At 36.7% G+C, this 27377-nt stretch overlaps 2 protein-coding genes and 1 pseudogene across 6 annotated transcripts in view; 2 read left to right on the top strand and 1 right to left on the bottom strand.

The window, feature by feature from the left end:
- Positions 1 to 14858: 14858 nt before the first annotated feature.
- Positions 14859 to 17550, bottom strand: LOC120621584 (uncharacterized). 3 transcript variants are annotated; one of them, XR_005658199.1, is made up of 2 exons: positions 15797 to 17550; positions 14859 to 15207 (listed from the first exon to the last, which is right to left on the bottom strand). XR_005658199.1 is itself a non-coding variant. In XM_039886994.1 (2 exons), exons 1-2 carry the CDS (start codon positions 17481 to 17483, stop codon positions 16368 to 16370), a joined length of 744 nt encoding a protein of 247 aa, XP_039742928.1. In that variant the 5' UTR covers positions 17484 to 17550; the 3' UTR covers positions 14859 to 16367. The 3 variants fall into 3 exon arrangements, 2 of the variants coding, with proteins under 2 accessions (XP_039742928.1, XP_039742929.1); XM_039886994.1 differs by having other exon boundaries at positions 14859 to 16387; positions 16760 to 17550; XM_039886995.1 differs by having other exon boundaries at positions 14859 to 16387; positions 16857 to 17550.
- The window catches only part of AFTPH (aftiphilin), a 58030-nt gene continuing 47533 nt past the window's right edge, over positions 16881 to 27377 (top strand). For 2 of the 3 annotated variants that reach the window (XM_039886992.1, XM_039886993.1), the window contains exon 1: positions 17029 to 17157. The gene's annotated coding sequence lies outside the window, so the exon portion shown is untranslated. Of the gene's footprint in view, positions 17158 to 27377 lie in introns of all 3 variants that reach the window. The other variant, XR_005658198.1, reaches the window with a different exon arrangement.
- LOC120622445 (uncharacterized) lies at positions 24801 to 24919 on the top strand (annotated as a pseudogene).

Genomic DNA, 27377 nt, shown 5'->3' with positions numbered 1-27377 from the left:
AAAAAGGTGCCATAAGGAGAGGAAATACTCGAGGGATGACCTCCCAGTTACTCTGCAAGTCGTGTAGGGCTGTGGTGCAACAGCTATTTGTTAGAGCCAGATTCTCAGCTCTAAATATAACTATGTATATATATTTTCCCTCACACTCTGGAAAAATAAAACTCCTCAGTGAGTTTTAGGTTTATAGTCAGAACTTTTATTTATTTATTTTTAAACCACTGCAGAAGGAAGATAACAGAGCTGGTGTCTGCTGCCTCAAACACCAGAAATCACATGGTTTTTCTTAAAGAAGAAAAACCTAGAGAAAGGTGAGAGAGAAGACAAAATGCTTTGAATTTAATGGAGGTTCATGTACATATCACCATGTGAATAATAATAGGTAATATGTGAACCAACATCATCTCCTACAATTGTTTTATTATTCCCTAGGACTGTCTAAGCCTGTATCACAAGTCTTTATGACCATACAGATGTAACAGGTTTACACTGACACAGATAAGGCTCTGTAGAAAAACCGTTTGACAACAGTGGTATTTTTATCCCTTTATAATTAATGAGAAAATCTGTACCTTGATGGATATCAGTGCACAGGCAAATTTATTCTAATTTGAGACCTTCATCACTAGTAGTCAGCAGTCAGCTAACAAAGGCTTTTTGTTTAGTTCATTAGGTCCTCATTTCAGCTTCCTTATCAGCAAAGAGCAGGGCGTTTAAAACACAACAGTGAATAAACAAAATATTTTCAATCCAAGTGATTTGTTTCATAGATTCCATTAAATGAAAACAGATTCCCATCTTAATGGAAAAGATACTTCTGGGGTTTTTTGTGCTTTATTTTTACTTATTTTTATTTTTTATTTTTAGTATTGTATTCTATAGTATTTATTTATTTATTTGAATTTTTTTTTTTATGGTGTCATTGGTTAACGAAATCCAGTAAGTTTCAGCTCTACATTTTAACAGTAAAGCATATATATATTTACATTGGGTGTTCATCTTCTCATAGTTAGATTTTCTTCTTTCTTTTCTTTTTTTAATTCTTTAATGTTGCCATATATTTGATCCCTTTTACCCCATCTATCTCTCCCCTCCCCTTTCCCCTCTACCTTCTGGTAACCACTAGTCTATTGTCCATGTCTATGAGTTTGTATTTGTTTGTCCTGTTCGTTTGTTGCTTTTAGGTTTATATCCACATATAAGTGATATCATGTGATTTTCAACTTTTTCTATCTGGCTTATTTCGTTTAGCATGATTATCTCGAGATCCATCATGTTGTTGCAAATGGCAGTATTTCACTCTTCTTATGGCTGAGTAGTATTCCATTGTATATATGTACCACAGCTCATTTATCTAATCATCTGTCATAGGACACTTTGGTTATGTTTTATTTTTAAATATGATATTTTCTGAATTATCCAAAATGTTTACAATATGTGTGTTTTAATTTATAACCATAAAAGTTATTTTAAAAATAGTAGAGATCAATAACAAAAAGATACTACTTTTAAAAAACTTTAGTCTGTACCTGATTCTCCACTGCCGTGTCCTCCCAAAGAAGAATCATGGTGCCTCCTCAAACAAGAAAGCTGATGTCAACAGTGAGGTCACCTTTGGTGACTCGATCTGCTTGGCTGGACTGGTGGCAGTAGTTGTCATCCCTGGAAGAAGCCAGTTCATCTCAGCAGTTTCTGTCATTTGTAAAAAAAAAAAGTGCCTCAGGCTTCGCTCATTTTCTCACAATAGCCTCTGTTTCCCATAGAAGACAGAGTATGAAGCATCCAAAAAGTTTATATATCAGTCAAGGTCCAATCAAAGAAACAGTATAGATCAATAGGGGGGATTTAATACAGATAACTAGTTACCAAGGTGTTGGAAGAGCTGAGATACCAAACAAGGCAGAGCTGCAACCCAGGGATTAGCAACAGTTGGAACCACCACCTCCCCTAGGCAGAAGGACAAAATGATGACCAGAGCCCAAAGCCAGGGCTGCCTGGTGAGAGGTGGCTCCACAGAAAGAGAAGCTTTCTCATAGGAGCTGGGCCATGGAAGGGGCACAGCCCCTGTTAGAGAGGCCACTTGAAGCAGATAAAAGGGATAGAAGAGAAATATCTAGGCTTCTCTGTTTTGTCCTCCACCTGACCTCTCACCAATGCCTCAGATGAACTGAAGCTACCCAGAAGCCATTGGCAAAGGAGCCTGGGAAATAAGCAAGGGACCATCGAGGTACCATGTCCATTCCTAGTTTAACACACTCACTGTCACCTGCCACTCGAATTGCGCAGCATCCATGTAACTTGTGACCAGCCTCCACGCCAGTCCCACATTGCTGCTTAAAGCTCCTCAATGGCTCCTCAGGATCCTCAGGTGCAGCCCAAGCCAGCTCTATAGCCCCCCGATCTGACCCTGCTACCTCTCTGCTGTTACCTCTTCCAATAGCCTTCTCCAACTCCTTGCTCCCTCCAGACTGAACCTTCTGAGAGAGTTTTTTTCTTTATAAAAACTTTCAAAAATACAAGATATCATAAAGAGTAATATAGTGAATACCCATGCATCCACCATCAAAAGATATAAAACTTTACAGACACAGGTGAAGCCCTCTGAGGAACCTTTCCGTGATTATATTCCCTTCTTAGATCTACAGACAATTAAAACCTTTGTCCTGAATTTGATGTTTATCATTTCCAGGTATGTCTTCATGCTTTTATTATATATGTTAAGCATTCCTAACTGATAAATGATTTTGTAAGGTTTTCAGATATTATACATATAATATTATATTGTATGTATCCTTTGGAAACTTGTTTTTTTCTCTCAACCTTACATTTAGGAAACATATACAGTTTATACATGTAACTCCATGTAGTTCATTCATTTTGACTGTTCTATACTAAAAAATTGAACCATAATTAATTTATCCATTCTCTTAAATGGTGACATAAGTTGTTTCCAATTTTTTGCTATTGCAAACAATGTTTGCATCAACATTCATATTCTTGTCTCATTATGCTGACTCATAAGAGTTTCCCTGAGATGTACTTCTGAGGTAGAGCTGCAGCTAGTTCATGGTGTGTGTGCTTTTTGTCTTAGATATTAGCAAATTGCTTTCCAGAATGGATGTACCAGTTTGTATTTCTACCAGCAGGAGAATGAGAATTTCTGTTGCTACACATTCTTACTAACATTCAGTGCTATCAATTTTTTTTTTAATTTGGCAAACTATAGGTGTTAAACTATATTTTACTGTGGTTTTCCTATTTTTTTCCTGATGACCAGCAAAGTTGGGAATCTTCTTATATCTACTGGTCATTGAATTTTTTTCTTCTATGAATCACCTGTTAACATTCTTCGTTCAAAATGTTGGAGAGGATGTGGAGAAATAGGAACCCTCATACACTGCTGGTGAGACTGCAAATTGGTACAGCCACTATGGAAAACAGTATGGAAGTTCCTCAAAAAACTAAGAATTGACCTACCATATGATCCAGTAATCCCTCTACTGGGTATTACCCCAAAGACTTGAAAACTCATATCTATAAAGATATTTGCACACCAGTGTTCATAGCAGCATTATTCGCAGTGGCCAGGACATGGAAGCAACTGAAGTGCCCTACGCTAGATGACTGGCTAAAGAAGCTGTGGTATATATATATATACAATGGAATATTACTCAGCCACAAAAAGAGATGAAATACTGCCATTTGTGACAACATGGATAGACCTCAAGATAATCACGCCAAGTGAAATAAGCTAGACAGAAACAGGTGAAAATCGCATGATATCGCTTATATGTGGATATAAACCTAAAAGCAACAAATGAGCAGGACAAACAGAGACTCGTGGACATGGACTATAGACTATCGGTTACCAGAGGACTATAGAATAGTGGTTACTAGTGGAGTGGGGGAGGAGTGGGGGGAGCAAGTGTAAGTGGGGGTCAAATATAGGAGAAGGTGAAGGTAGGCAAGGGGATCAAATATATGTTAGCTGAAGGAAACTGGACTTTAGGGGGTGAACACACAATAGAATATACAGATGTCAAATGATAATGTACACCTGAAAATTATGATTGTGTTAACCAATGTTACCCCAATAAACTTAATAAAAAAAATATTCTTTGTTCATTCTGTTTTTGGATGTTTATCTTTTCCCTATTTATCTGTAAGAGCAGATTTAGAGGTAGAGATGGTAGAGAACCAGACCCCATCACACTCGGTATTGGTAGATGGCCAGGGACCCATGACTTGCCTATTAACAAATTTGAAACATTTATTTGAAAGGACAAACTAAAAATATACATTTGTAAACAAAGAGAGTCACAATATCTGTTCTGAAGAACAAGCATCAGTAGAACATTAAGGACCTCCTAATTTTAACTTTTAGAATGTATGACATGAAGGCCTTAGATTATGAAAGGACTGATTCCTTATCACAGGTTCTACCCACCTCTGATTATGCAGGTGTTAACATTATGCCTTAGTTGCTACAGATATTTCTCTTTTTAAAAAAAATAAAATATGGCAGATGCAACTAAGGCCTCCCCTCTCAACCCTTCCTCTTATCTCCCTTTCCAGAGATCAGCCCAACCTCCCCATATCTCCCTTTCCAGAGACCTATCTCCATTGTCCTAAAGTTTGCATGTAACATTTCCCATTCATGTTTTTATAGTGTAAAATGGCATACGTTCTGTTTCATGTTTAAATTTACATGGACTAATTTATGCTACATGTATCCTTTAGCAACTTGCTTTTTCAACCAACCTGGTTTTTGAGATTTATCCACCATTCATGTAGATCTAGTTCTTGTTAAGTGTGAATAACCACATTTTATTTACCCATCCCCCTACAGGTAAACAGATTGCTTCTACTATTTCTCTGTTATAACAGAGCTGCAGTAGATATTCTTATACTTACTCCTTGGGTACAAATGCTGGAATGGTTCTTGAGAGTTATTGGCATAGATATTTTCTGAATTTCTTCATAATAAACTCTGAAACATTAAATGAATATTTTACTTATTAAAATAAAAATTATTATTCATAGAACATATTCACCATTCTATAAATATGTGTGGTCTCAAATGTCTCTGAATATGTATAGTTTGATCCCTTAGGGTATGTTAGCTTAACCTATATAAAGATAAAAGAGACAGTAAAGTCAGTGATAATGACTCTTTGCACCTTAAAAAGATAACTAGGAATACCAGGTGCTGTAGGCTTAAAAAAAAAAAATAGAATTTTATGGTATTATCTGACCCTTGTTTGTCTTTTTGTCTTTTTATGTGTATATCTTATCTGCCCTACTAGACCATGAGCCACTTGTCAGGAGTGACTATACATTAGATTCCTTAGAATTCCCAGCAGCTAGGATAGCCTTTAATTGGTGTAACCACCTTGTTATTCAAAGTTATGCACCTCAAATCAGCACCATTGGCATCACCTAGGTGCTTTTTAGAAATGCGGAATCTTTTGTCCCACCCCAGATCTACTAAATCAGGTTCTGCATTTTAATAAGAACTCAAGGTCCATTAAAGTTTAAGCAGCACTGGTATAGACAGAATGTTCTCTGGACCTTAACAGCAAGTGTGGTTAATATTAAATGTGTTAACCTTAATAGTTCATATTCCGTAATCCTACTTTATTTGCTCTCAAGGACCTTAGCTATTACTGTGCCATATGATAAGTGTCACCCCATATGGTGTGGGGCATAGGAAAAGGGCATTTTGAGATGGGTGAGTCATATTCCCAAAGAAGTTGATGTCCGAGCAAATCTTAAAGGACTCACAATCATTAACCTGTCAGACAAGGGAAAGGTGTTCTAGGTAGAGAGAATCAAATGAGAAAATACAAGCATGCTTAAAAATGGTTAGGGAGCTCCAAGTAATTAAGTGCACATAAAGTATCACAACAGGAAGCCGAGAGCAGATTATGAAAGATCTTATTTGCTAAGCAAAAGAGTTCTGTTTTTAACATTCAGGCAGGCCAGGAGAAACTAGTGAAGTATTTTTGGTAATAAATGACATAATTACATTTGTAATATAGATAGGTCACTCTGGAAGCAGTTTTAAGATTGAATTTGAAGGAGGCTGGACTGGCAAAAAAATTGACAGATGGCAAGGTGGTCAGCATATCCAGAAGTGACCTTCAGACCAGGGTCAATAAAAGAAGTCTTGAGAAATACCTGACCAGAGAGCAGTTGCTCTACATGGCCTAGGGATTCAGAATCTGCATGACTGTAGATCTGGATTGCTGATCTGTGATGGAGCTGGCAAGAGTGAGCTTCAGTCACACTTCTCCAGGTTGCGTGTTACAATAGATGGAAAACTTGCATTCTCTCAGCAGGTGGCTTGGTAAGACTGGTGCTCCAGTTGCTCAGGATAGACACATTTCTATGGTAGGTAACACTGGTGATGCATTCAAGACATATGTATTCATTCATTCAATGAACATTTGAGCTTCATATGTGCATTTTACTCATGGAAGGATAAAAGCACCATGGTAAGCTCATAAAAGCTTCCAGGGGCTGCGAACCACCAACCTCAATTTCTTAGTGTGTGGATTTAATAGGTTTTCTTTTATACCTGAGTATAACACAAGATTCAACCTGGCTTCACCCCACTCCAGGAACTGCTTTGAGAACAACAGGGAAGGAAGAACCTTGAGACATGTAGAACATTGATCTACTCAAACCCATGTTCAGGAGTCTTGAGATGGGTCACAGTATTCAGAGGTATATCGTCCTCTTCCTGGCATCACTTGTCTATATTGAACACCATCCAGTTTCTATAGCAGAAAGAGATTGGCTCTATTTCCCAGTTGGTAAGGATACAATACCAATGGAATAACCACAGTTTAGGAAATTGGAGATTATAATCGATATGGTAAGAGCAATATTATGGATTTACACGAGGCACTGTAGCTATTTAAAAGAGGAGCAAGAAATTGAGGGAATATGTCAATGAAGCGTCCAGGAGGAGTAATTCTTGAGCTTTGAATTTTATCTTAAGGAAAAATAAAAGCCAGCTAGTTTAAGAGGAGTGTGTGTCAGAATACTTAGACAAAAGCAACAGAAACTGACAGTAGCTGATTAACTAGAAAAGAAGTCTATTAAAATGATATTAGGTAGCTCACAGAATTTCCTGGATGACTCAAGAACCAGGCTCAGAGTCCATGCAGTCTGAAACATCTCCCCAAATAATGTCAAAGATCTAGTCCTGTGAGGATGCTACTGAAGCTGGTGTATTCAATGCCACCAGCCCTGGACATTGAACAGCAACCAGCCCCTGCTGCCTCAGAAGTTGCTGCAACTGTTACCATCACCATCAGAAAAAGTGCTCTGTTGTCCTTGCTTCCATGTGACATTCATTCATAATTCAAAGTCTGGAGAGAGGCATCTGCTCAGCAAAACCTAGGTCATGTGCCACACCTAGCTGCAAAGGAAGCTAGTAAGTAAGTATCTGCCTGTTTTCATTGCCCATTGCTGCATTACAAACCACCTCAAAACTTACTGGCTTAAAACATTGACAACCACAATTATATCTCAAGATTCTGTGGGTTGACTGGGCTCAACTTGACAGTCCTGCTCTAAGTGGTATCCACTGGCTCTAAAATTATCTGAAGGCTCACCTGGAATGTTCAAGATGGCTCACTCACATGGCTAGCTGTGAACTGGGAGCTCAGCCAGCTACCTAATATCCTTCTATGAGCTACCTAACATCATTTCAATGAATTTCTTTTCTACTTAATCAGCCAATGTCAACTGGCTGAGCACTACTTGGCTGAGTTAAAAACAAAAGTGAGAAAGAAATGGAACAGAGCAGGTCAGTTCACTGCCACAGGACCTCTTTACATAGATCGGGCTTCTCACAATATGATGTTCTCAGGGAAGTTGTATGTTTTACATGGTGTCTCTCTTTCAAGAGAGAGTGTTCCAAGCAGCAAAGTCAGAAGCTTCAGATCTCTTAATGTTCAGCCTGAAAAGGTACACAGCACCACTTTCACCCATTCTATGGGTCATATCAAGCCACAGAATAGCACACACTCAAAAAAAATAAACAAATAAAGTGGGGGCAAGATAAACTCTGTCTCAAAAATATAAAGATTGGCAAATAAATCTGCAGCTGTCTTTAATTCCCCACACTGGAACTTTCAGCTTTTATACTGGGAGGAAGGCTTTTCCTCCCATATAGACTCAGAAGCTGGCAGTTTTCCCAGGTATAGGAAAGAAGGTCAGATGCTGAGCTCTCAAAAAAAAAAAAATAATAATAGACAATTGTTCACTATAAGAAGCGGGAAGAAGGGCATTCCAAGTAGGGAGAACAGTATTGGAAAGTCACAGAGAAGTTTCAGCTGGAACTGCCACTTAAATAGTGCACTACTAATGATAATATAATTCCCGCTGCTCTGTTAGTAACACTGCATTAGAACTGCTTCTTGTTGAGCAAAGTTGTAATTCTACTATTTTTGTGCATATTAGAGGGTTTAAACTAATTACAATTGATTTGGAAGTTCCAGTCCTTGCTCGTTTTCTCCTTGCTACATCTTTAAAAGCCTTTACAAGATCACTGTTTACAAGAGCTGCTCCAGAATCAGAACTGTACATTTGACAATGATTGCCTGGAGAATGAAGTAATTTGAAAATAAACATAAGGGAGATCCAGATCTCATCTGTAGACTCAGGTATTTTTAATTTTAACTTTTCATTAGGGAAATATTTAAAATAGTAGAAAAGTAGAAAGAATAGTACAATAAATGCTAATATATCCATGACCAAGATTCAATTCAATAATTGCTAACATTTTGACATATTTTCTTTTTTCATATGTATATAGGGTTTTTGCTTTTTTTTTTTAATTATACATATTATGACACTTTAGGCAACTCCAAAAGACTTTCTCAGACATATCCATAATTTCATTCTTATATCTTTAAAAATTAATAGTAATTCTTCAAAATCATTTAATGCCAGTCCATATCCAGATTTCTTAATTATCCCTTAAATGTCTTTTATAACTAGCTTATTCAAGTAAGGATCCTATCAAAAACCACACATTGCATTTGGTTGTTATTTCTCTGAAGTCTCTTTTAATCTAGAATTATCCCTTTCGAAAAGACCAAGTTGTTTGTTTTGTAGAATCATACTGGATCAGCATAATCGTTTCTTTGTAGTCCTGTTTAACCTGTTCCTCTAGTATTTCCTGTAAACTGAAGGCAGTTTAAAGGCTTATTTAGATTCAGGTTAAATATATTTGGCACAAATATTGTGGACTTCTGCCATCGCCTTACTGCTGTGATCTGCCTGTTTTATCTGTATACTTCACATTGCTTCACATCAGGGGACTTATTGTGTCCAACTGTCTTTGACTTTCAGTTTGGGGAGGGGTGATCAAAAGTAATGTACACCAGGTTGAATGAGGCAAAATAGTCCCAGGATCACAGTGGGACTAAAAGTATGGAGAGAAGTGATAGCCAGCTCCCAGCGATGCTATCTGCTTCCCAGCCCTAGACTTGAGGCTGACTCACTCACTTAAGAGAAGAGACACACATCCTGATGGTGTTAATGAAGGGAGGCAAATATCTTGGCTGGGGTCTGAGGACAAGTCCTCTTATACCTCAGACAATAGGAAGGTACCAGCAGAGTCCCTGCACAAGTCTCTCATGGCCTGTTCTGGGAGAAGTCTGGCCTGATTTCCTAATAAGAAAGGAAGTATAATAACATTTACTTCATGGGATCTACAGAGCTATAAGAATTAAGGGTCTGATGTACTTAATATGGGCCTAGAGGCCAGAACTCTGGAATTATTGTCTTTCTCAGCTCTAACACACCAGTAGAGACCCAAAATAGCAGTAGGGAGTTCTCCAGAAAGTAGATGGGGCCCTTTGTTTCCTGGACTGATTTTAAGCTTTTAGGAGCAGTAGCAGACTCTTGAAGAATCCAGGATTAGCAGCCACACTGGACAGAATTAGCTAAGACAGTACAGTAACAACTAGCAACTTCAGGATGGTCAGGAGCAGTGTTTTCCAACTTTAGCACTACTGACCTTTGAGGCTGAATAATTCCCTATTGTAGGGGTCATCCTCTGCACTGCAGAATGTTTAGTGGCTTCCCTGGCTTCTACCACTAGATGTCGGTCGTAACCCCACCCCAGCTGTGACAACCAAAAGTTTCTCCAGACATTGCCAAATGTCCTAGGGTGGGAGTGTAGTGAGGGAGGGCAAATCACCCCTGATTTTGAACCATTGGTCTGGGGGAAAGGTCAGTTGGGTGTCAGGAGGGTTTTCCATTAAGGGATCAGCACCAGGCTCTGTGTTGGAATCTCTTACACACATTAGTTCATTTATCTGGATAGTCATTCTGTGAGGGAAGGGCCCTGTTTTGATTTTTACAGCTAAAGAAAGTTCTCAGAAAGGTTCTAAACTGTTGCTCAGGTTCTGATCTGGGTCTATTCCACTTTATATCTAATTCTCTGTCCATATACTAAGCTGCTTCTCTCTATGATAACCAGAGCAGCTACCAGAATGCCGGCATCCCAGGCCTGGTTACAGGCAATGCGCTTCAAAGTAGCTGAGGAGTGTGAGGGGCAATCTTGATGGAGCATTTAGCTTAGGCCAGAAAGCAGCTTCTGGCTCCAGCATTGGACTGGTAGGAGTTTTCAAGGGTGCAGGGAAGAATCACTGGTGGTTTTCATGGGACTGCTGCTACTTGGCTTGACCAATCACTTGAAGAAGGGATAGCTATGAGGGTCACAGAAACATGGCTTTGGAGTCAGGAGAACATGCAATATGTTGAAAACATGGAGGAAAAAAGTAGCAGGCCCCTAAGAAATAACAACGAGAGAATTATCCTTAAGTTTTTGAAGCAATATAGAAGATCCTAGGCTCTAAAAGAGCTTGAAAGAATTCAAGAGTTGCAGCACAAGAACAGTAGACCTGGACCAACCACATGTAAGTAAAAAGCATTGAGTTAAGAGAAGCTCACTGAACACCCTGGTAAGGAAGGGCTGGGGCTGCGGAAGGACAGGCCTGATGCACTGGCATGAAGCACTCTGGCAAAGCACCCCTCCAGCAGAACGAATTAGATACACTGGGCATCCGAAGTGAAGCATTCCTCAGCTAGTTCAGCAGATCTTTTTCTTCTCTGAAATCTTGTTACTTTTATCGTCAGTCCTATGCAGCTCAGTGTTTAATTGTTCTTCACTTTATAGAATCGGAAGTTTCAAGATGGCAGTTGTTTCAAGTATGTTGGTCTTGTCTCCTTAACTGGACTGTAAACTCTTTGTTTATGGACAAGAACCAAGGCTTGTTTCTTTATAGCTCTTCAGCACAATACTGAGCACATAAAGGTATTCAGTAAAATATTAATTAATTTTAAAAGACGAATTACAAAAATAATTAAGGATAGGATAACTATAAAACCACTGAAGAACACGATAAGTAGCAAAGCCTCAAAAAAGCTAGTAACAATTAAATATGTAAAAAAAATTTTTCTAGAAACATTCATTCCATTGATTTAAAAAAATATCATTCATTCGACAAATATTTATTGTCATCAACCATGAACCAGGCAATGCTCTCGAAGTTGAGAATATAGAAGTGAATAAAACAGAAATCTCTGCCCTTGTGCAAATATACATTGCATGAAACTATTTCTGTCACATTTTCCTGGATCTTACTACCACATAAAGCTAAAGTTTTTCACAAAGATAATACTTCAGTTTAGCATTGTCTAATAGAAATAGAATTTAAACTACATATGTGATATAAAATGTTCTAGTAGCTACATTTAGAAAAATAAAAAGAAACAAATTTCAAAACTTTATTTATCAACTATATCTAACATATTATTTAAAATGTAAATAATACCTTTAAGTTTTTAATGAGATCATTTACATTAATTTTTGTAGCAGGTCCTCGAAATCTTGTGGCACCTCTCAGTAAAGACTATACACATTCTGAGTGCTTAACAACTGCATATTCAACAACCATATTGAATAATGTAGCTCTAGTTATTTTTTTTAAGTAGTACATTCGATTAGGCAATTATTTCTGTGATGGTCATTTCAACATGTTAATAATGCCAGCTGAAGAGGAGTCAAGTTTAGGCATTAGTCCTTCTTCCTCTATGTTTAGGAACTGTCTTTAAGGTCCTTAATTTAAATGTTACACATTAATGTGAATTCCTACCCCCAGGAGCCTATCTTTCAAAACTTTATCCTTGTAAAGGTCTGTACTGCCCTGATGTATTGAATATTTCTCTGGAATGTTCTAGCAATCCAATAGTCCAGAAATTATCACATTAAATTGTAATTTTCATCATTTATGCAATAAAATTAATAATCAAGCCCAAGAAAGACCGGTAGGAATGATTAAGAAACAAAATCTTCTGTTGCTCATCACACTTTCACCAAGTATTAAATGGTGAAATTCCCACCAGACCAGCAATAAAAACACTAACAACAAAAAGTTTAATTGTATTTTTATTATAAAACAAGTTTCTTTTTATACTTTTATTTCATATGATTAACATAATTTATATCTGACCTGAATGTTTATCTTCAGCACGTCTTATAGTACGGCCACAGACAGCTAAGCATATAAAAAATGAATTTATATAGGTCCCAAATAGTTTTAGTTTCTTATGTGCTTTGGCGAAAAAGAGAAGATTGTAAAAACAAGAAATAATGTGAAGTAAAAATAAAGATTACTCTGGATTAGGAAAATAAAACTTGGTTTCTGCTTCTCTAAAAACCAACTAGAAGACATTGTTGTCATTTAACCTCTTAGGATATTATTAATCTATAATATTAGAAAAGGAGGAGGAGAAGAGATTGCTTTTGGACTAGATGATTTCTCAAGCTGCTGAAACTTTTTCAGCAAATTTTTCAATGGCTTAAATTCCATGTACACACACAATATTTTAGATTATAGTGAAAGCTTGTTCCATTTGTTAACCATAATCATTCTGAGAAGAAAAAAACTCCATTAGAAAATAATTCAAACATGAAGAAAATGGGGAAAGTATATTAAATGATAAAATGAAGCAAATTTTCTTTCTCTATAAGGAAACTAAGAGACCATATTATTATTATTCTATAAAATGAGAAGGCTAAATGGTGTATGGGGAAAGAATTGTGAATCAGGAAATTACAGTTCTAGTCCTAATTCCATTTCTAATTTTTTAATCTTGTACAAATCCCAAAATCTGTGATCACATCTTCTGTAAATTGGTATTAATCATCTTTATAGAGGTCTGTGTAAGAATCAGAAGAGATAAGATACTTAAAAGCACTTCGAAAAGTTCTGCAAATCTAAGATACCAAGAATTATCTCTAGGATGCTGTTCACAATTCATGGTTTAAAATTAACTGGTTCTGAAAAAGTTATTTTTTAACCATGAAAAAATGCATATAGAACGTGTAACAGAATTATAAAACAAATATTCATGTATCCTCCACATAGAATTAAATGTAAATGGTTTGATCATAAAACAAGTGTACAGGTTAAATATATGATTGTTGTCAATAACACCGGAAAAAGTGTAAATGGTTTGTCACATTTGCATCAGATTTTTTTAGAAGATATAAAACATTGCAATTACAGATAGTCTTCTTTAGTGCTTTCTGACCTGTTCTATATTAGCCCCTAATGACTTTTGTGTATATCAATTCCAGTCCATATTTTTACATTTTACCATAAAAATGTATATCCAAAAATAAAAAAGTATTGGTTTATTTTTTAAAGTAATATTCACTGAAAAATTCTCATTCATTCTAAAAATTCATTCATTTTTGTTTTTATAATCTAACCATATTGATACTTACAGCTCTAATTTATTTAATTGCTGAATAGTAATCGATCTATGACTATATCAAAATTTATTTATCCACTAAAAAATATTATTTAGCCAGAAAGTGTTTACTGGGTTATAAAATAAAATCACAGAAACATGTTTAGATATGAAAAGAACCTTGGAGATCATCTGGTGCAGGGTTTCTTAAGCTGTGGTTCATAGACCCTTTTCCATGAATGAGTCTTACGGGGGATCTGAGAAATTTGAGCATCTGTGTGGGATGAGCATTTTCTGCAGAAAGGGCCAAAGGTTTGGCCATATTCTCAAAGAAATATATGTGCTATATACAGTAGTTATTTGTCCTAATAGAGTTGAGAATATGTGGTCTAGTTTCGCTCTCTCATTTGTCATGTAAAGAGACTGAGGTCCAGAGAGGTTAAGTAATTTATACAAAATCATAATGATTTTGAATAAAAAGTGATTTGAATAGAGTTTGTTCATAAGTATAGCTGTATGTATGTTACTTTCCCAGAACACATTGTTGGGGTTTTGTGCTTGTTTGTTGATTTCTTATACAATATATGATGAGTTTAAGTTCCTTTCAACCTTTAGTCTATAAAGTAGAATTCAATCTATTTTTTTTTTAATTATTATCCACTGCTGGTGAAAAGGTGGTAAATTTGGTACATTTCTATATTACTGGTGGCATTGTAAATTGATAGTCTTTTGGAAAACAATATGAGATCAAGTGCCAATAAAACATACACAGCCTTTGGCTTAATCATTTTTATACTGTGAAAAAATTCCTAAAACTGGACAAAGCCACATGAAAAAAATATTCATTAAAGTATTATTTGTAATATGTAAAATATTCACTAATAGAATAATGGATAAATTATAGTATATCTACTTCATTCAATATTATGTATGTAATTAAAATTAAGATGTTATAAAATGTTAATAGGAGGAAATGCTTACGATATAATTTAAGTGAAAAAAAGGGATTCGAAATCAACTAACGTTACAATTACAACTTTGTAAAAAGTCTGCACTGGAGAAAAAAACAAAGTAAATACAACAAATGATAACTGGTCATTTATTCTTTTCTTGATGCAAAATCTTAGGTAATGTAGTTATGGTCATTTTTTTTTTTAAAGTAAACACATTGGAACCAAATGCAATGAATTTTAGTCAGTATATTTCCCACAGATTCATCACCTTAAAAACTTTTAGAGATAAAAACTTTACTTTTGTAATATAATTTCATATAGTATTGAAATGGTGTCTTCAGAATCACGTGTAAGATTACTTGATTGATTGCACTCACAAGTCAGCTGGTCAAATAGCTACTCAAGTTCCACGGACAAAGTTGAACGCTAATTTCTTAATCGTTGTCCTCAAATGATTGGCTTCTGCATTTACCTAACAAAAATCATCATTTTGTAGTCATATGTTATGTGAAAAATCAGGAAGATATTTTTCTGAAATCAGGGTTTTCTTTTTAATGTCTTCATGTTTAAATTTCAGTTTAAACATTTTCTTACTGTAGGGTCTGCTTTAAGATTTTGCCATATGTTTTCATTATTCCGATATTTCTGTTTAGTAGAGCTATTGGATTAAAACAAGTATATGTTCATCTAAAATCAATTAATTTCCAGTTTACACACAGATACTTTTTTTCTTTCCTTCCTGGTCAATAAACATTTACAGTGACATATATGTGGGTATATTTAAGCTTGCACCAGAGCTAAACCAGCAGGGGGCGAAATACAATAGGAATAAATTTGACAAGCCATATAGATTTTTCTCGCTCTAGTGACTGAACAATAACAAAAATATCCAGCACCAAACAAAGCAATTGATACTCCAATTTAAAGTGATGCAGTCTCCATATATCTTACAGCGATTGAGTTGTAGAGACAAATGCTGGTCTATTTTAACGCTCCAAGTTAATTTGTCTAGAACATTTGCAGAGGCGGGATAAACCGTGATGAACTGCTTTTGTCCGTACCTTCCCTGAATTGTGTAATTCCTCCCCTTAAAGGGGTGGACACTTCTCGGTGGCTGAAGAGGGTGTTTTCCATCCTTGTTTCTCTGCGTAGCTGCTGAGCTTTGCTCTTCGGAACTATTTTAAATCATTCAGGTTACCGATACAGGTTTGTCAATTGTGAGAAGAGCACCCGACAGGGCTCGTGATTTGTAGGGTAAGACCGCGAGCTCATCATCCTGGACGATAACAATAATCCTTGTAGCCTTATAGTCTGAATTTTACAGTGGCCGGTTTTCTAATATTTCATGATAAAGGAGTGGGAAAGCTTATAAAAATGCTAATGATCAACTGCTCAAGACTGATGGAAGAATGTTATGAACTCTGGTAGAGAAATGCAGTTGATTTGATTTCTTTCGTTTCATCAGAGTCCCCGACAGTATCTATGAAAAACGACCTCTTTCTCCATTCATTAGCAAAATCTCTAATTAGTATTTTGTTTTTATTGGTCTCGAAGACGATTTGTTAGAACGGCGGCTGCTTTCTCTTTTGCTTCCCATCTTAAGTTTAATTTATAAAATCTCTTTATTTGTTATCAGCTTCCTCTTCTGATACCTAAATTAAAAAGAGGAAGGGACTTAGACGGTAAATGAAAAGTCGTTTTTCGGGGAGAAAAAGGCAGTGCTCCCCAGTAGGTTTTTGGTGGAGAAGATACGATTCTGTATTTGAAACCCTTTGCAATTTGGAGAGCAAGAGGCTTTACTTGGTCCTGAGCTGAACGTTAACGTTAACCAGGTGAAGAGCGCCTACCCTTCGGCGGGGAGCGCTGCCTCGTCGAACAGCAGAGGAAGGACGTCTTCCTCCTCTCCGTCCCCCGCCCTCCCCAGCTCGATGACTCGCAAGGAAGTAAAGGAAAAGGGCAACTTGCCCTCACCCAAAATGGCGGCCGGCGCTCTGCGCGACAACGCCTGCGCGGGGTAAGCTTACTGTGACACCAATTCCCTTGGAGTGTTCTCCCCCCGTCCCCCCCAGCACCGCCAGCTCCCAGCCTCGACCTAACCACCTGCGGCCGGAAATGACGTACAGGCGGCAGCGGTTCCCCCGCTGCATGATGGGAGAGTGTGTGGAGTGGGCGGGGGGTCTCCGCGGAGGAGGAGGTGGAGGCGGCGGCGACGGAAGAGGGCGGAGGGTAATGGGATGGGGGTCCCGCGGCAACGCTGAAACTCCGGGTGGGCGTCCATGGCGCTGCCTCGCTGACAGGGCTGCGAACAGCTTGCTTTCCGCTCTCACCAGCTCCGCGTCGGAATAGCCGGTCCTTCCCCGGGGAGCTAGTTCCTCCCCGGGCCCCTGAGCCATGCCCATCGCGGCCGCGCCGGACGACCCAGGTAAGCGCCACCGTCTGCTCCCCCAGCCACGCTTCGGCGAAGAGGGTGAGGGGACCCGGCCCACCCGCCGGAGCCCCTCGCCGCGGCCGGGGGCACCTGTCTGCCGCGGAGCTGAGGGCTACGGGGACGGCGCTGGCTCTGCGGGCCTGCGGGCTCCAGGCTTGGGCTCTGCCCTCTTCCGCGGCGGGTGCGGGGAAGCCGGCGACGGCGCCCGAAGCGGACGGCTTCCTCCTCGCTGCCCTGGGCAGCCGCCGGGGAAGTGCGAGCTGTCCCCACCTCCCCAGCCGCAGCCGACTCTTCCTGCCCCTCTCTTTCCAGCTGCTCATAGCTCCGCGCCGGCCGCTCCCTCCCCGGAGCTGCTGAGAAGTTTGGGGCTTGCTTGGGCTTTCTCTTTCTCCCCCCACCCCCCGCCCCTCCTCGTGACAGGTGTAAACACTGCCTGTTTCTCCCAGGCCGGAGGCCGGCCGCGACTGGAGTGTACTCCTTCCAAGGGTCTCTGAAGCAAGCGAATTTTGAATCTTCCAGCAGGCAGAGGAGACGGCCCTGAGAGGACCTGCTTCCTTCTTGCACTACTCAAGAGATAATCTGCGTCTTCTCCCTGGATTGCATTTGAAAAGTTGGACCATTATTCTTTAAGCTCCCAGTTCGGCAGGTGCTGATGTCTTGCTTGGGCCCTTAAGGGACACAGTATAGGGTGAATGGCGATAGGACCCTCTCTTCATTAGGAAAGTACCGAGCATGGCTAGGTTTTTCTCTTGTTGGTTAATGCAAGTTATAGCTTGGTTTCCCACTGAATCTTTTGGAGCCAGGAAATGATTAACTCGTAAATATTTTATTAGTAGACGGCAGGGGACGGGGAAGATAAATGAAAAGCAAAGTTCTCACTTTAGGAGAAGAAAGTAGAACTTTACTTTTGAACTTTAATCTTCTCTTTTAAAAACTAGCTATGATATCGTACTCGAGATTTGGGGGGGGGTTGGTTGGTTTTTGGAGGATGGGAAGAGGGGACAGTTTAATCCCTGATGTTATTTAATTGTTGCTTTCAGTTAACCTTTTAGACACAGATATGTGCTTAACTCTAGGGGAAACAATGTTTCAACACAATTGTGTTAATCAAGTTTGTACAGTTTATCTACATTTTATGCGCTTTCCTGGCTTGAATGTTGGCTTTTGTAGTAGTCATTTTTAACTCTTTGCGGAAGTATATGTGTTTAAACAAAGTATCTTTGGTTGTCTTCTAATTTTGTCCGTGATTAAAAGATCCTGTGTAAAACGTCTAGCCCAGTAAGTGGCACCTAGTAAATATTCATTAGACCTAATTCCTCTATTTTTGTATCAGCCAGATATATTAATTGATCTTCAAAGCATAGATATATTTTTAAATCTTAAAAAAGCTCTAAAGTTGACTAGAATTCACAAAATACGTAGAGCATTTAAGTCTTGATGTTTTCCAAGGTTTTGATCTAGAGACTGTTATAAAAATAATCCCACATCGCAACAAAGATAATGTGTCCATAATTCCATTGATAAATTTTACGGAATCCAGTTGCCTTTACGAAAATCTTATAATCTAGGTGAATCATATTATGTCATTTAAAATATTAATCTGTTCTGCTTACTGTTAGTTAAAAACAAATTTAGAAAATTACAGTATCAATGTTTAATTTTGTGTGAAATTTTAAGTGCCTCCTTTAACAGTTTAAGAAGTCTTTAAATAGCATTATATTGACAGATTATACTCCTTTCCCAACCCTACACCCAAAACAGGAGGCCGTTAAGTATTTAGGTATTGTTAAACAGTTATAAATTATTTAAATCAAACGTTTGTATTCTAATTTAGTGTTACCAACCATTTGTAAGCACTTTCAATTTCTCTTTAAGTAGGCTAGTGAACCTTACCTGTCTGAACTTCTAAAGTATTTCTAGTTTTTATGCAATTTTGAAAATACTTGGTATTATCTGGATTACATATATCATTTTGGTAATTAATCTTTTCTCAATCCATTTGTATATACACACACACACACATATACATACGTACGTGCACACACACAAACACAGGTCCTTTTGCAACTTTATATAATTACTAACTGATATACACTGCTTCCTATGAGCGAGATAACTTTTCTAAGTGATTTATTACAATGTATTAACTCATTCAATCCTCACAACTCTATAAGCTAGTAGATAGTATTATCCCCATTTTTCAGAAAGGAAAGTGAGGCACAGAAATGTTAAGTAACTCACCTAAAGTCAAACAGCTGGTAGGTGACAGGAAATAATATACTATTAACACACGCAAAATTATGCAATATATTTTCTTGGAATCATGGAATATGTAGCAAAAGTATAAAAACATGCATGGGAATGATAGTGAATCAGAATAAAAGTTACTTCTGGAGAACTGGAGAGGGATAAGGATCTAGGAAGGGAGGGCCATGGGTTTTCAACCATAGCTTTACTGTCTTTAAAATAAATCTGAAGCAGATTTGGTAAAAAGATTAAGATTCAGCACAGCTAGGTGGTGGATACTTGATCATTCTTTACATTTACCCCCATAAACTTTGTTGTAGGTATGAAATCATAATTAAAACGTTGAAGTTTTTCACTTAAAAAGCTATTTAAGTATTGCTATGTCTTTCAGCATAGTATGTTTTAAAAGAGGATGGGGAAGGAATTAGTTATTATTTTGTGTTGACTTCCTTTTAAAATAGAAGGAACCTATAACTTGAAAGTATTTAAATTAAGTATCGTTGCCCTCTTGAGGTTTCTTGGCAATAACTTCCCTTTGCCTGGCTCCTCTGATTGCTGCCAACCATCTCAACAACCCTGCATCACACTCCTAGTTTCTATTTCTGGCCTTACCCTAGGATAGGGACTCATAGGTCTGGATTAGATCTGTTCCCTGAGAAAGGGAAAAGGTGTAAAAGTATACAGTATCTGGGAGGTGGGGAGTCATTACTCATTAGTTTGGGAGGAATAAAATATAAAGAAAAGGAGATTTAAGACTCTGTCCTAGCATTCCTTAGTCACCATCACCCATTCCAAATAACTAAGTTAAGTAAACTTTGCAAAGATAAACTGCTAATAATTTAAAGGTTGTATACTCAAAGCTTAATTTACAAGCACTATTTTGGTGAATAGTTCTCAGAGAAAAATCAAGTAAATTAGAATAAATTCACTGTAGATTCTATTTGTATAAATATTTACAATATGCCACAAACCATTCCACTAAATACTAACACCATGTATTCTCTTCCTATTTTTTTCATACAACAAATACTTATTGAGCACTTGCTGGATGTCAGGCCCTGTTCTATGTGTCTGAAATGAACAAACAAGGAAAAAAACCCTTGTGGAGCTTCAGTTTTATATATGTTTGTGTGCACACATGCTTGTTTATGTATGTTTATGGAGACAAATATAGAGATGACAGATGATGTTAAGTATTATGGAGAAAAATAGAATCAGTTTAGGGGAATAGAGCAGTACAGACTTCGACATTGAGCGGGGGTTGGTGGGAGGTTGGTGGGAATTTCTATTTCATATAGGATTGGGTCAGAGAAGTCTTAAGACTTGAAGGAGGTGGATGGAATAATGGGAAGAGTGGTAGAAGCAGAAGTATGCCTGGAATATCCAAGAAATTGCAAGTGGAGAAACAGTAGATGTAATCAGAGTTAGAGGGTGAGAGCACAGTGGCATAGGAACTTGGTAGAAATTCCAGTGGTGCAGGCTTTTTACTGTGTGAGATGGGAAGCCATTGTAGGGTTTTTAGTAGATGTATGACATAATCTATGTTTTAAAAGGATCTGGCAAGAGTAGAAGAAGATTCTGTTAGGAAGTGGTTACAGTGATGCAGCTAATCTGAGATGGTGGCAGTTTGAAACAAGATGATAGTGGCAATAGAGGTGATGAGAAGTGGTGGGACAGTTTCTCAAATTGGAACCTTTAATAATTTACTCATTGCTAAACTCAAAAAACTTAGTTATTACCTTCTGGAACTTGAAGGCGCTTGGCATACTGCCTTACTCCCTTCATATATCTTGCATTCTAACCAAACTCTATTGTGTAACTTCCAGCTCCTTGACATTTGCCCCATACTTTATCTAATTTCAGATTCTTCCCATTTCAAATTCTTTCTCCTTCATGAAGCTTTTTCCTCATTTCATCACTCTTCCTCTTCCTAGTCAGGGGAGATCTTAGAGTCCTTATAACTACCTTTTACTCCATATTATATTTATATTCTACCTTGCATTAATTACTTTTACTGTTGTATTAATTGTTCCCCTTAATTGTTAGTTGTTTTTTTTTTTAAGGCGATGACTCCTTTTACTCAGTTCTGCTGTTTATTGAATCTAGCAGTTTTGTATGTCGTAGAAGTTCAGTAATAGTGGATGTATATATATTTTTTAATTTTTAAAAAGTCTTTTAGCACAGAAGCATACAGGAGTATTATAGAAAAAAAAAATTTTCTACCACCCAGAGATCCCCACTGTTAACTGTTTAGTACATATCTTTCCATATATGTGTGCACTTTTTACCAAAATGAATCTTATTGAACATACTGTTTTTTTAGGTTTTTAGTTTTGTTTTAGTGAACTAGACTCCTCTTACCATGTCAGGAAACTTTTATCTAAACCAGTATTCAAGGCCATATTCAAATTCTTCCCTAGCTGACCCCAAAATGTTGCTTTATAGCTGATTTGCCAAAATTAGCATCCATTCTATGTTATTTTTATGGTTATTAAGATTATGAAAGGGTAATATACTTATTATAGAAAATTTGGAAAGTGTGGAAAAGTATAAAGAAAACTGGTATGCCTCTCGATGGCAGGGACCCATCTTTTTTAATGCCTAGTGCATAGTAGTACTCAAAAAATATTAAAAGGAATAATAGAAGAAATATATCACTAGTCATCACACTGCAAAGAGGTAATTGTTAATATTTTGGTTTTTTTTAGTTTTGTTCCCCCCCTTGGATATATGTTATTCATATACGTATATGTATATACACATACATGGGTGAATCAGATTGCATAGATTTTTCTTCTACTTAACTATTAAATTATGGTCATTTCTCATGTTATTAAGTATTCATTAAAACATGATTATTGTTAATGGCTGTGTGGAATGCCATCCAGTGAGTTTTAAGTTATCTCTGCTATTTCTTAGAGATTATTTGGGATTTTCCAGTTTTGCCATCATAGAAAAGCATTTCTGAACACATATGGATGTAAACCTTTGCCTTTGTCCTTGGTTATTTCCATAGGACTGAGTCTTAGAAGTGGAGTTGCTAAGTCAAAGGAAAAACCAGTTGCTTGCCAAAAGGTTGTAATAACAATATTACTGCTGTCAGCAGGAATTGAGAGAAGTCATCTTTCTGTAATCTCAGATGATCAATAAATATGCAGGTTTGCATAATTTAAATTTTTTGAAGGCTTTAAATGTGAGACATGTCCTTCTTTAATATGAGGTTAAAATTGCTTAATGCTCTTTTTAAAATAACTCTGACTACTTAAGTACAGGAAATAGAATATTTTCTAGAACTTTGTTGTCCAGTACAGTAACCGCTAGCCACATGTAGCACTTGAAATAAAGCTAGTCCAATGTTGTAAGTGTAAAATACACACCAATTTTTGAAAACTAATGTAAAAGCCAGTATTTTACTTTGATTACATGTTAAAATAAAAATATTCTTGACACTTTGGGTTAAATAAAATGTAATTAAATTCATGTTTCTTTTTAATTGGCTACTGGGAAATTTAAAATTGTATATACAACTTGTATTTCAAGTGGACAATGCTGCTCTAGAGCATGGCACTGATTTATGTCTATGAAGAAGAAATGTAAGATTGACTTCTCTGTTCTAGAAAGTAGTAAATAGGTTTTTAAAAATTACTTATTTAAGCCTGTCATTATGTTTTTTACAGTGTACACAGTTTGCACAGTCATTTTTTAAATTGTAAATGTTTGATTACAAACTATAACTTACTACAGTTCTCATGCTCTGATAGAAATGTATGTAAGAGGACTTGGGAGCAATGTATTAGGAAACTTACCTGAGGAATTGACCCCTCATCTAAGAACTGAAGGATATGTGGGAATGTTTTAGGCACTAGGAATGTAGGTGCAAAGGCTTTGTGGCATAAAAAAAAATGTTATTGTCTGCTTTTCAAAAACTGAAAGAAGGCTTAGGTTAGAACATTGAAAATAATGAGAGTAGGGAGGAGGAATATGGCTGAAGAGATGGGATTGGCTTATTGACTTTGTTAAAGATTTTTTAAAAATCTTATTCACAAGAACAGGGTCTGCATGATCAGATTAACTTATAAAAAGATCACTTGTGTTCGGCATGATTAAATGAGTCAAGGAGACTAGTTTAGATGATGAAAGTCTGCTTAGACCAGAATGGAGTCAAGGGAAGTGGAAAGAGATATTCCAGAATTGAGGGATTTATGAGATAAAAATCATTCTTTAGAGATAGTGGAGCGTGGAGAGATCTTAAGTCTCTGGTTTAGTACCTGGATGAGTGGTGGGGCCATTCGCGCACTGAATTAGAGAGCTGTGAAAGACCAGATTTGAGGAAAGAAGAGCTTGAGCTCTGTTTTTGTTAAGCTCAGGTAGAGGTCTTGAGGAATTCAAGTAGAGAGGACCTAGTAGAAAGTTGGCTTGGCTGGACTGAAGCTCAGGTTTGAGGATTGAGCTGTAGGGATCAATCTGGGAGTCCTAGAATGTGGCAATTAAATCCTTAGGTGGATAAGATTGTCTGGGTGTGAGTTGTGAAAAGGGAACCTGGATGAAATCAAAAAATTTGCTAATTTGGGTATGTTTAATACTTATAAGAAAATTTCAGTACTCTGGTTTTTCTTCACATTGTATAAATCTTTCATCTTTTATTAAAGCCTACTTGTAAAAATGAAAATAAAGAGTAAATTAGATCAAATATGTTATATACTTCTGTTTGACATGTGTAATTGAGTAATCTTACACAATGCTTATTTGGTTATTTGGAAACAGCTTTCTTCCTGCATCAGAAAACAAACTGGGCTTCCTTAAATATTGAATAAGCTGAAAACAATTATAAACAAGTATTGATATTTTTGTTACATTATGAGATCTAAGGAAAAATTATGTAATTATCTCCATAAATACTGAAAAAGCATTTAAAAATGCACTTCTGATTTTTTTTAACAAAACAACTTAAAATAATTATTTTTATGAAAAGTAAAATTAACAATTTTGGTAATAGAGGAGACCATTCCTAAGTTACATCTTTTTATTCTTGAAATGCTAACTTTAAAGAATACTTTTCATAGCAAGACTTCTAAGCATAGGATCTTTAAATTTGCATACATCGTAACGAAACCACAGTTTTTTAAATGAATAAAATGAATAATGTTTCTGCCTCACTCACCCTCCCTAGGTGTTTTTGTTGTTTTCTTCTTAGTCATTGCTTATGTTTTATAGTATTTTCTGTTTTGCTGTGGTTTATATCCCATCTTTATTGTATAGATAACAGAAATGCCGACCTTGACAGTTTGCAGATAAAATATTTCTGCTGCAGTAACAATCAAAATCTAAAGCATTGATTTATTTTCTTAAGGCTTTTGTTTTTAGTAGCTACTTATAAAAAGTAATGACCTATCTATGGCCATGCTACCTGGAACAAGCCCGATCCCGTCTGACCTTGGAAGCTAAGCAGGGTCAGGCCTGGTTAGTACTTGGATGGGAGACCACCTAAGATGACCAGGTGCTGTAGGCGTAAAAAATACAAAATAAGGGATTGTAAGCTGACAAGGTCCTTGCAATCTGTGAGGTCAACTAAGGATTGTTTCACCCAAAATAAGAATAAATAAATGGATGGATGGATGGATGGATAGATAGATAAGGTAGGTACCTAGGTAGGTAGGTAGGTAGGTAGGTAGGTAGGTAGGTAGGTAGGTAGATAGATAGATAGATAGAAAGAAAGAAAGAAGTAATGACCCTATCACTAAGAAATAATTTAACTCTTTTTTACACTGAATGTTTTTAATGCCATCTTTGTTGCTTTAAAAAAAAAAATTTTTGTACCAACAGTTTCAGGTATCAAATTCAAATTTTCTCTTACTTGGAACCCGAACAGACTGTTTGAATATTTAGTACTTTTTACTTGTGGTTAAATCAACATTTCTTCTCACTCCTTTCATATTTCAGACTCTTTTCTCTATATTATAATGAACCAGCAAATGATAGCTTTCTATCTCATTTAGTTTCAGAAGTTTTCTTGAAGCACAGTGCAAGTGTTACATCTAAATAAAAAGTATGGAATTTAATCAGATTACCAGTGACCTCGGTCTCTGGAAGAAGAAAAATTTCTTTTGTTGTTACGGTTATTCACATATGCATTTCTTAATATTCAACTGTAAATGAAACTGATTAATTTTTTAAGTGTGGCTTTATTTTTTCTGAGAATTGTATAACAGTTAAATTATGTACATCATTATATCTGTTTCAAGAATTATTGCAGTAATTTAAATTTGATCCTTTAAGGAAATTTTCCAAGTTTCATTTTTATGAAAGATATTGAAGATTGAATATTGTAAAGTCCTTGTTTTTGAAGTCTTATGAGTGTTAAATTTCTTAGTGATAGTTTCAGGTAAATGTGTATGACAGAACTAAAAAATATTTGTATAATCAAAATAATTGTAAAAGAAAACTATAAGAAAAAAGTACTATTTTGTTGATTTACCTTTAGCAGTGAGTTTAGAGACATTATGTCATCCCCAGAATTATAAAGTCTTGTGATAGTCTTATCCTCTGGAAGGTTAACATAATGGTTCTCAAGCTTCGCTAACATCAGAATCATCTTTGAAACTTTTTTTTTAAATGCAGATATTTAGGCCCAACCTATTCTATTAAAAAATTAATTCAAAGCTAAGATTAAGAAGCATTGGTTTGTGGTCTACTAAGGGAGACAAACATGGAAACAAATTTGATTCACTTTGTTAAATATAATAAAAGACGTAGATATAAAGAAGGCTTAATTCAGACAGACAACCTGACACAATGAGAAGAACACTGGCTTTAATGTTAGAGCCCTACTTTCTGTACTTCCTCTTTGTAGTACCTTGAGCAGATTATTTGACCTCTCTGAGCCTGTTCCTTCATCTATAAAATGGATGATTGGGATTAAATTGGTTAATGTGTGAGTAAGCACCTTGCACAGTACCCATCGCATAGTGACTTGCTAAATATTGGCGATCTCACTTCACAGAAAACTTCATGCCTGAATAGGTTTTGAAGACATAGTAAATGGGTTCTCCGGACAGATAAGAATAGGAAATTAGAAGAAATGGCATGTGTGACAATTTAGAGGTAATGTTGTGCCAGTGGAGGAGTTGGGATAGTTTTGTCTGGCTGAAGCAAAGAGGGAGTATATTAGCCAACATAGAGTTTTAAATGGTTTGCAGTGATCCTGGCCAAAAATAATGAGGCCCTGAAATAAAGTATTGGTCATGGGATGTTAATATAGTTAAGAAATGTTAAGAATTTAATTTGTAGTTGATTTAATTTGGGGGAGGGGATTAGCAAAGGGAGAGCAGTCAGGGGTAATACTCAGATTTCTGGACATAAAAATCAGAATATTGTATAGAAACAAATGGTTTCTGTTTTTTGAATCAAGAACTTCAGTTTTGAAATTGGAGAATATGAGATATCTGGGGGACATAACATAGATACATTACAAAAGGCTTTTGAGTAGGCTGAACTGGAGGTTGGGCAGCTCACAGATGGAGGTTTGGGCATTATGAGCATATAAAAACAAATTGAATGATATCTTCCAGGGAAAGAATATAGGGAGGCCAAGGCCTGGGGTACACTGACATTTATGAGGTAGGCAAAAGAAGCAGATCCATTGAAGGAGAAAAAAAAGGTAAGAGAATCAAGAGAGAATGCCTCTTAGAAATGCTACTTTATTAGAAATAGACACCTTATTAGTCATATAGCTTTATTTTTTTTTTAATGGCTATACTTTTTATTTACCCTGTTCTTTATTGATCTTTAAATTGTTTTCAGATGCTTTTTAAAAAATAATGGAGGATTAACATTTTTATGGAAATATCTTTTTATGCATATATGAATGAGTCTGTAGGATACATTTTTGCAGATGAAGTTGCTTAGTCAAAAGTATGTGCATTAAAATTTTTGATAGATTACTAAATTGCCTCGAGTATGTGAACCAA

Source organism: Pteropus medius, unplaced genomic scaffold, assembly GCF_902729225.1.
Source record: "Pteropus medius unplaced genomic scaffold, Ma_sr-lr_union100, whole genome shotgun sequence".
NCBI lineage: Eukaryota > Metazoa > Chordata > Mammalia > Chiroptera > Pteropodidae > Pteropus > Pteropus medius.
This window is presented reverse-complemented; position numbering and strand designations above follow the sequence as displayed.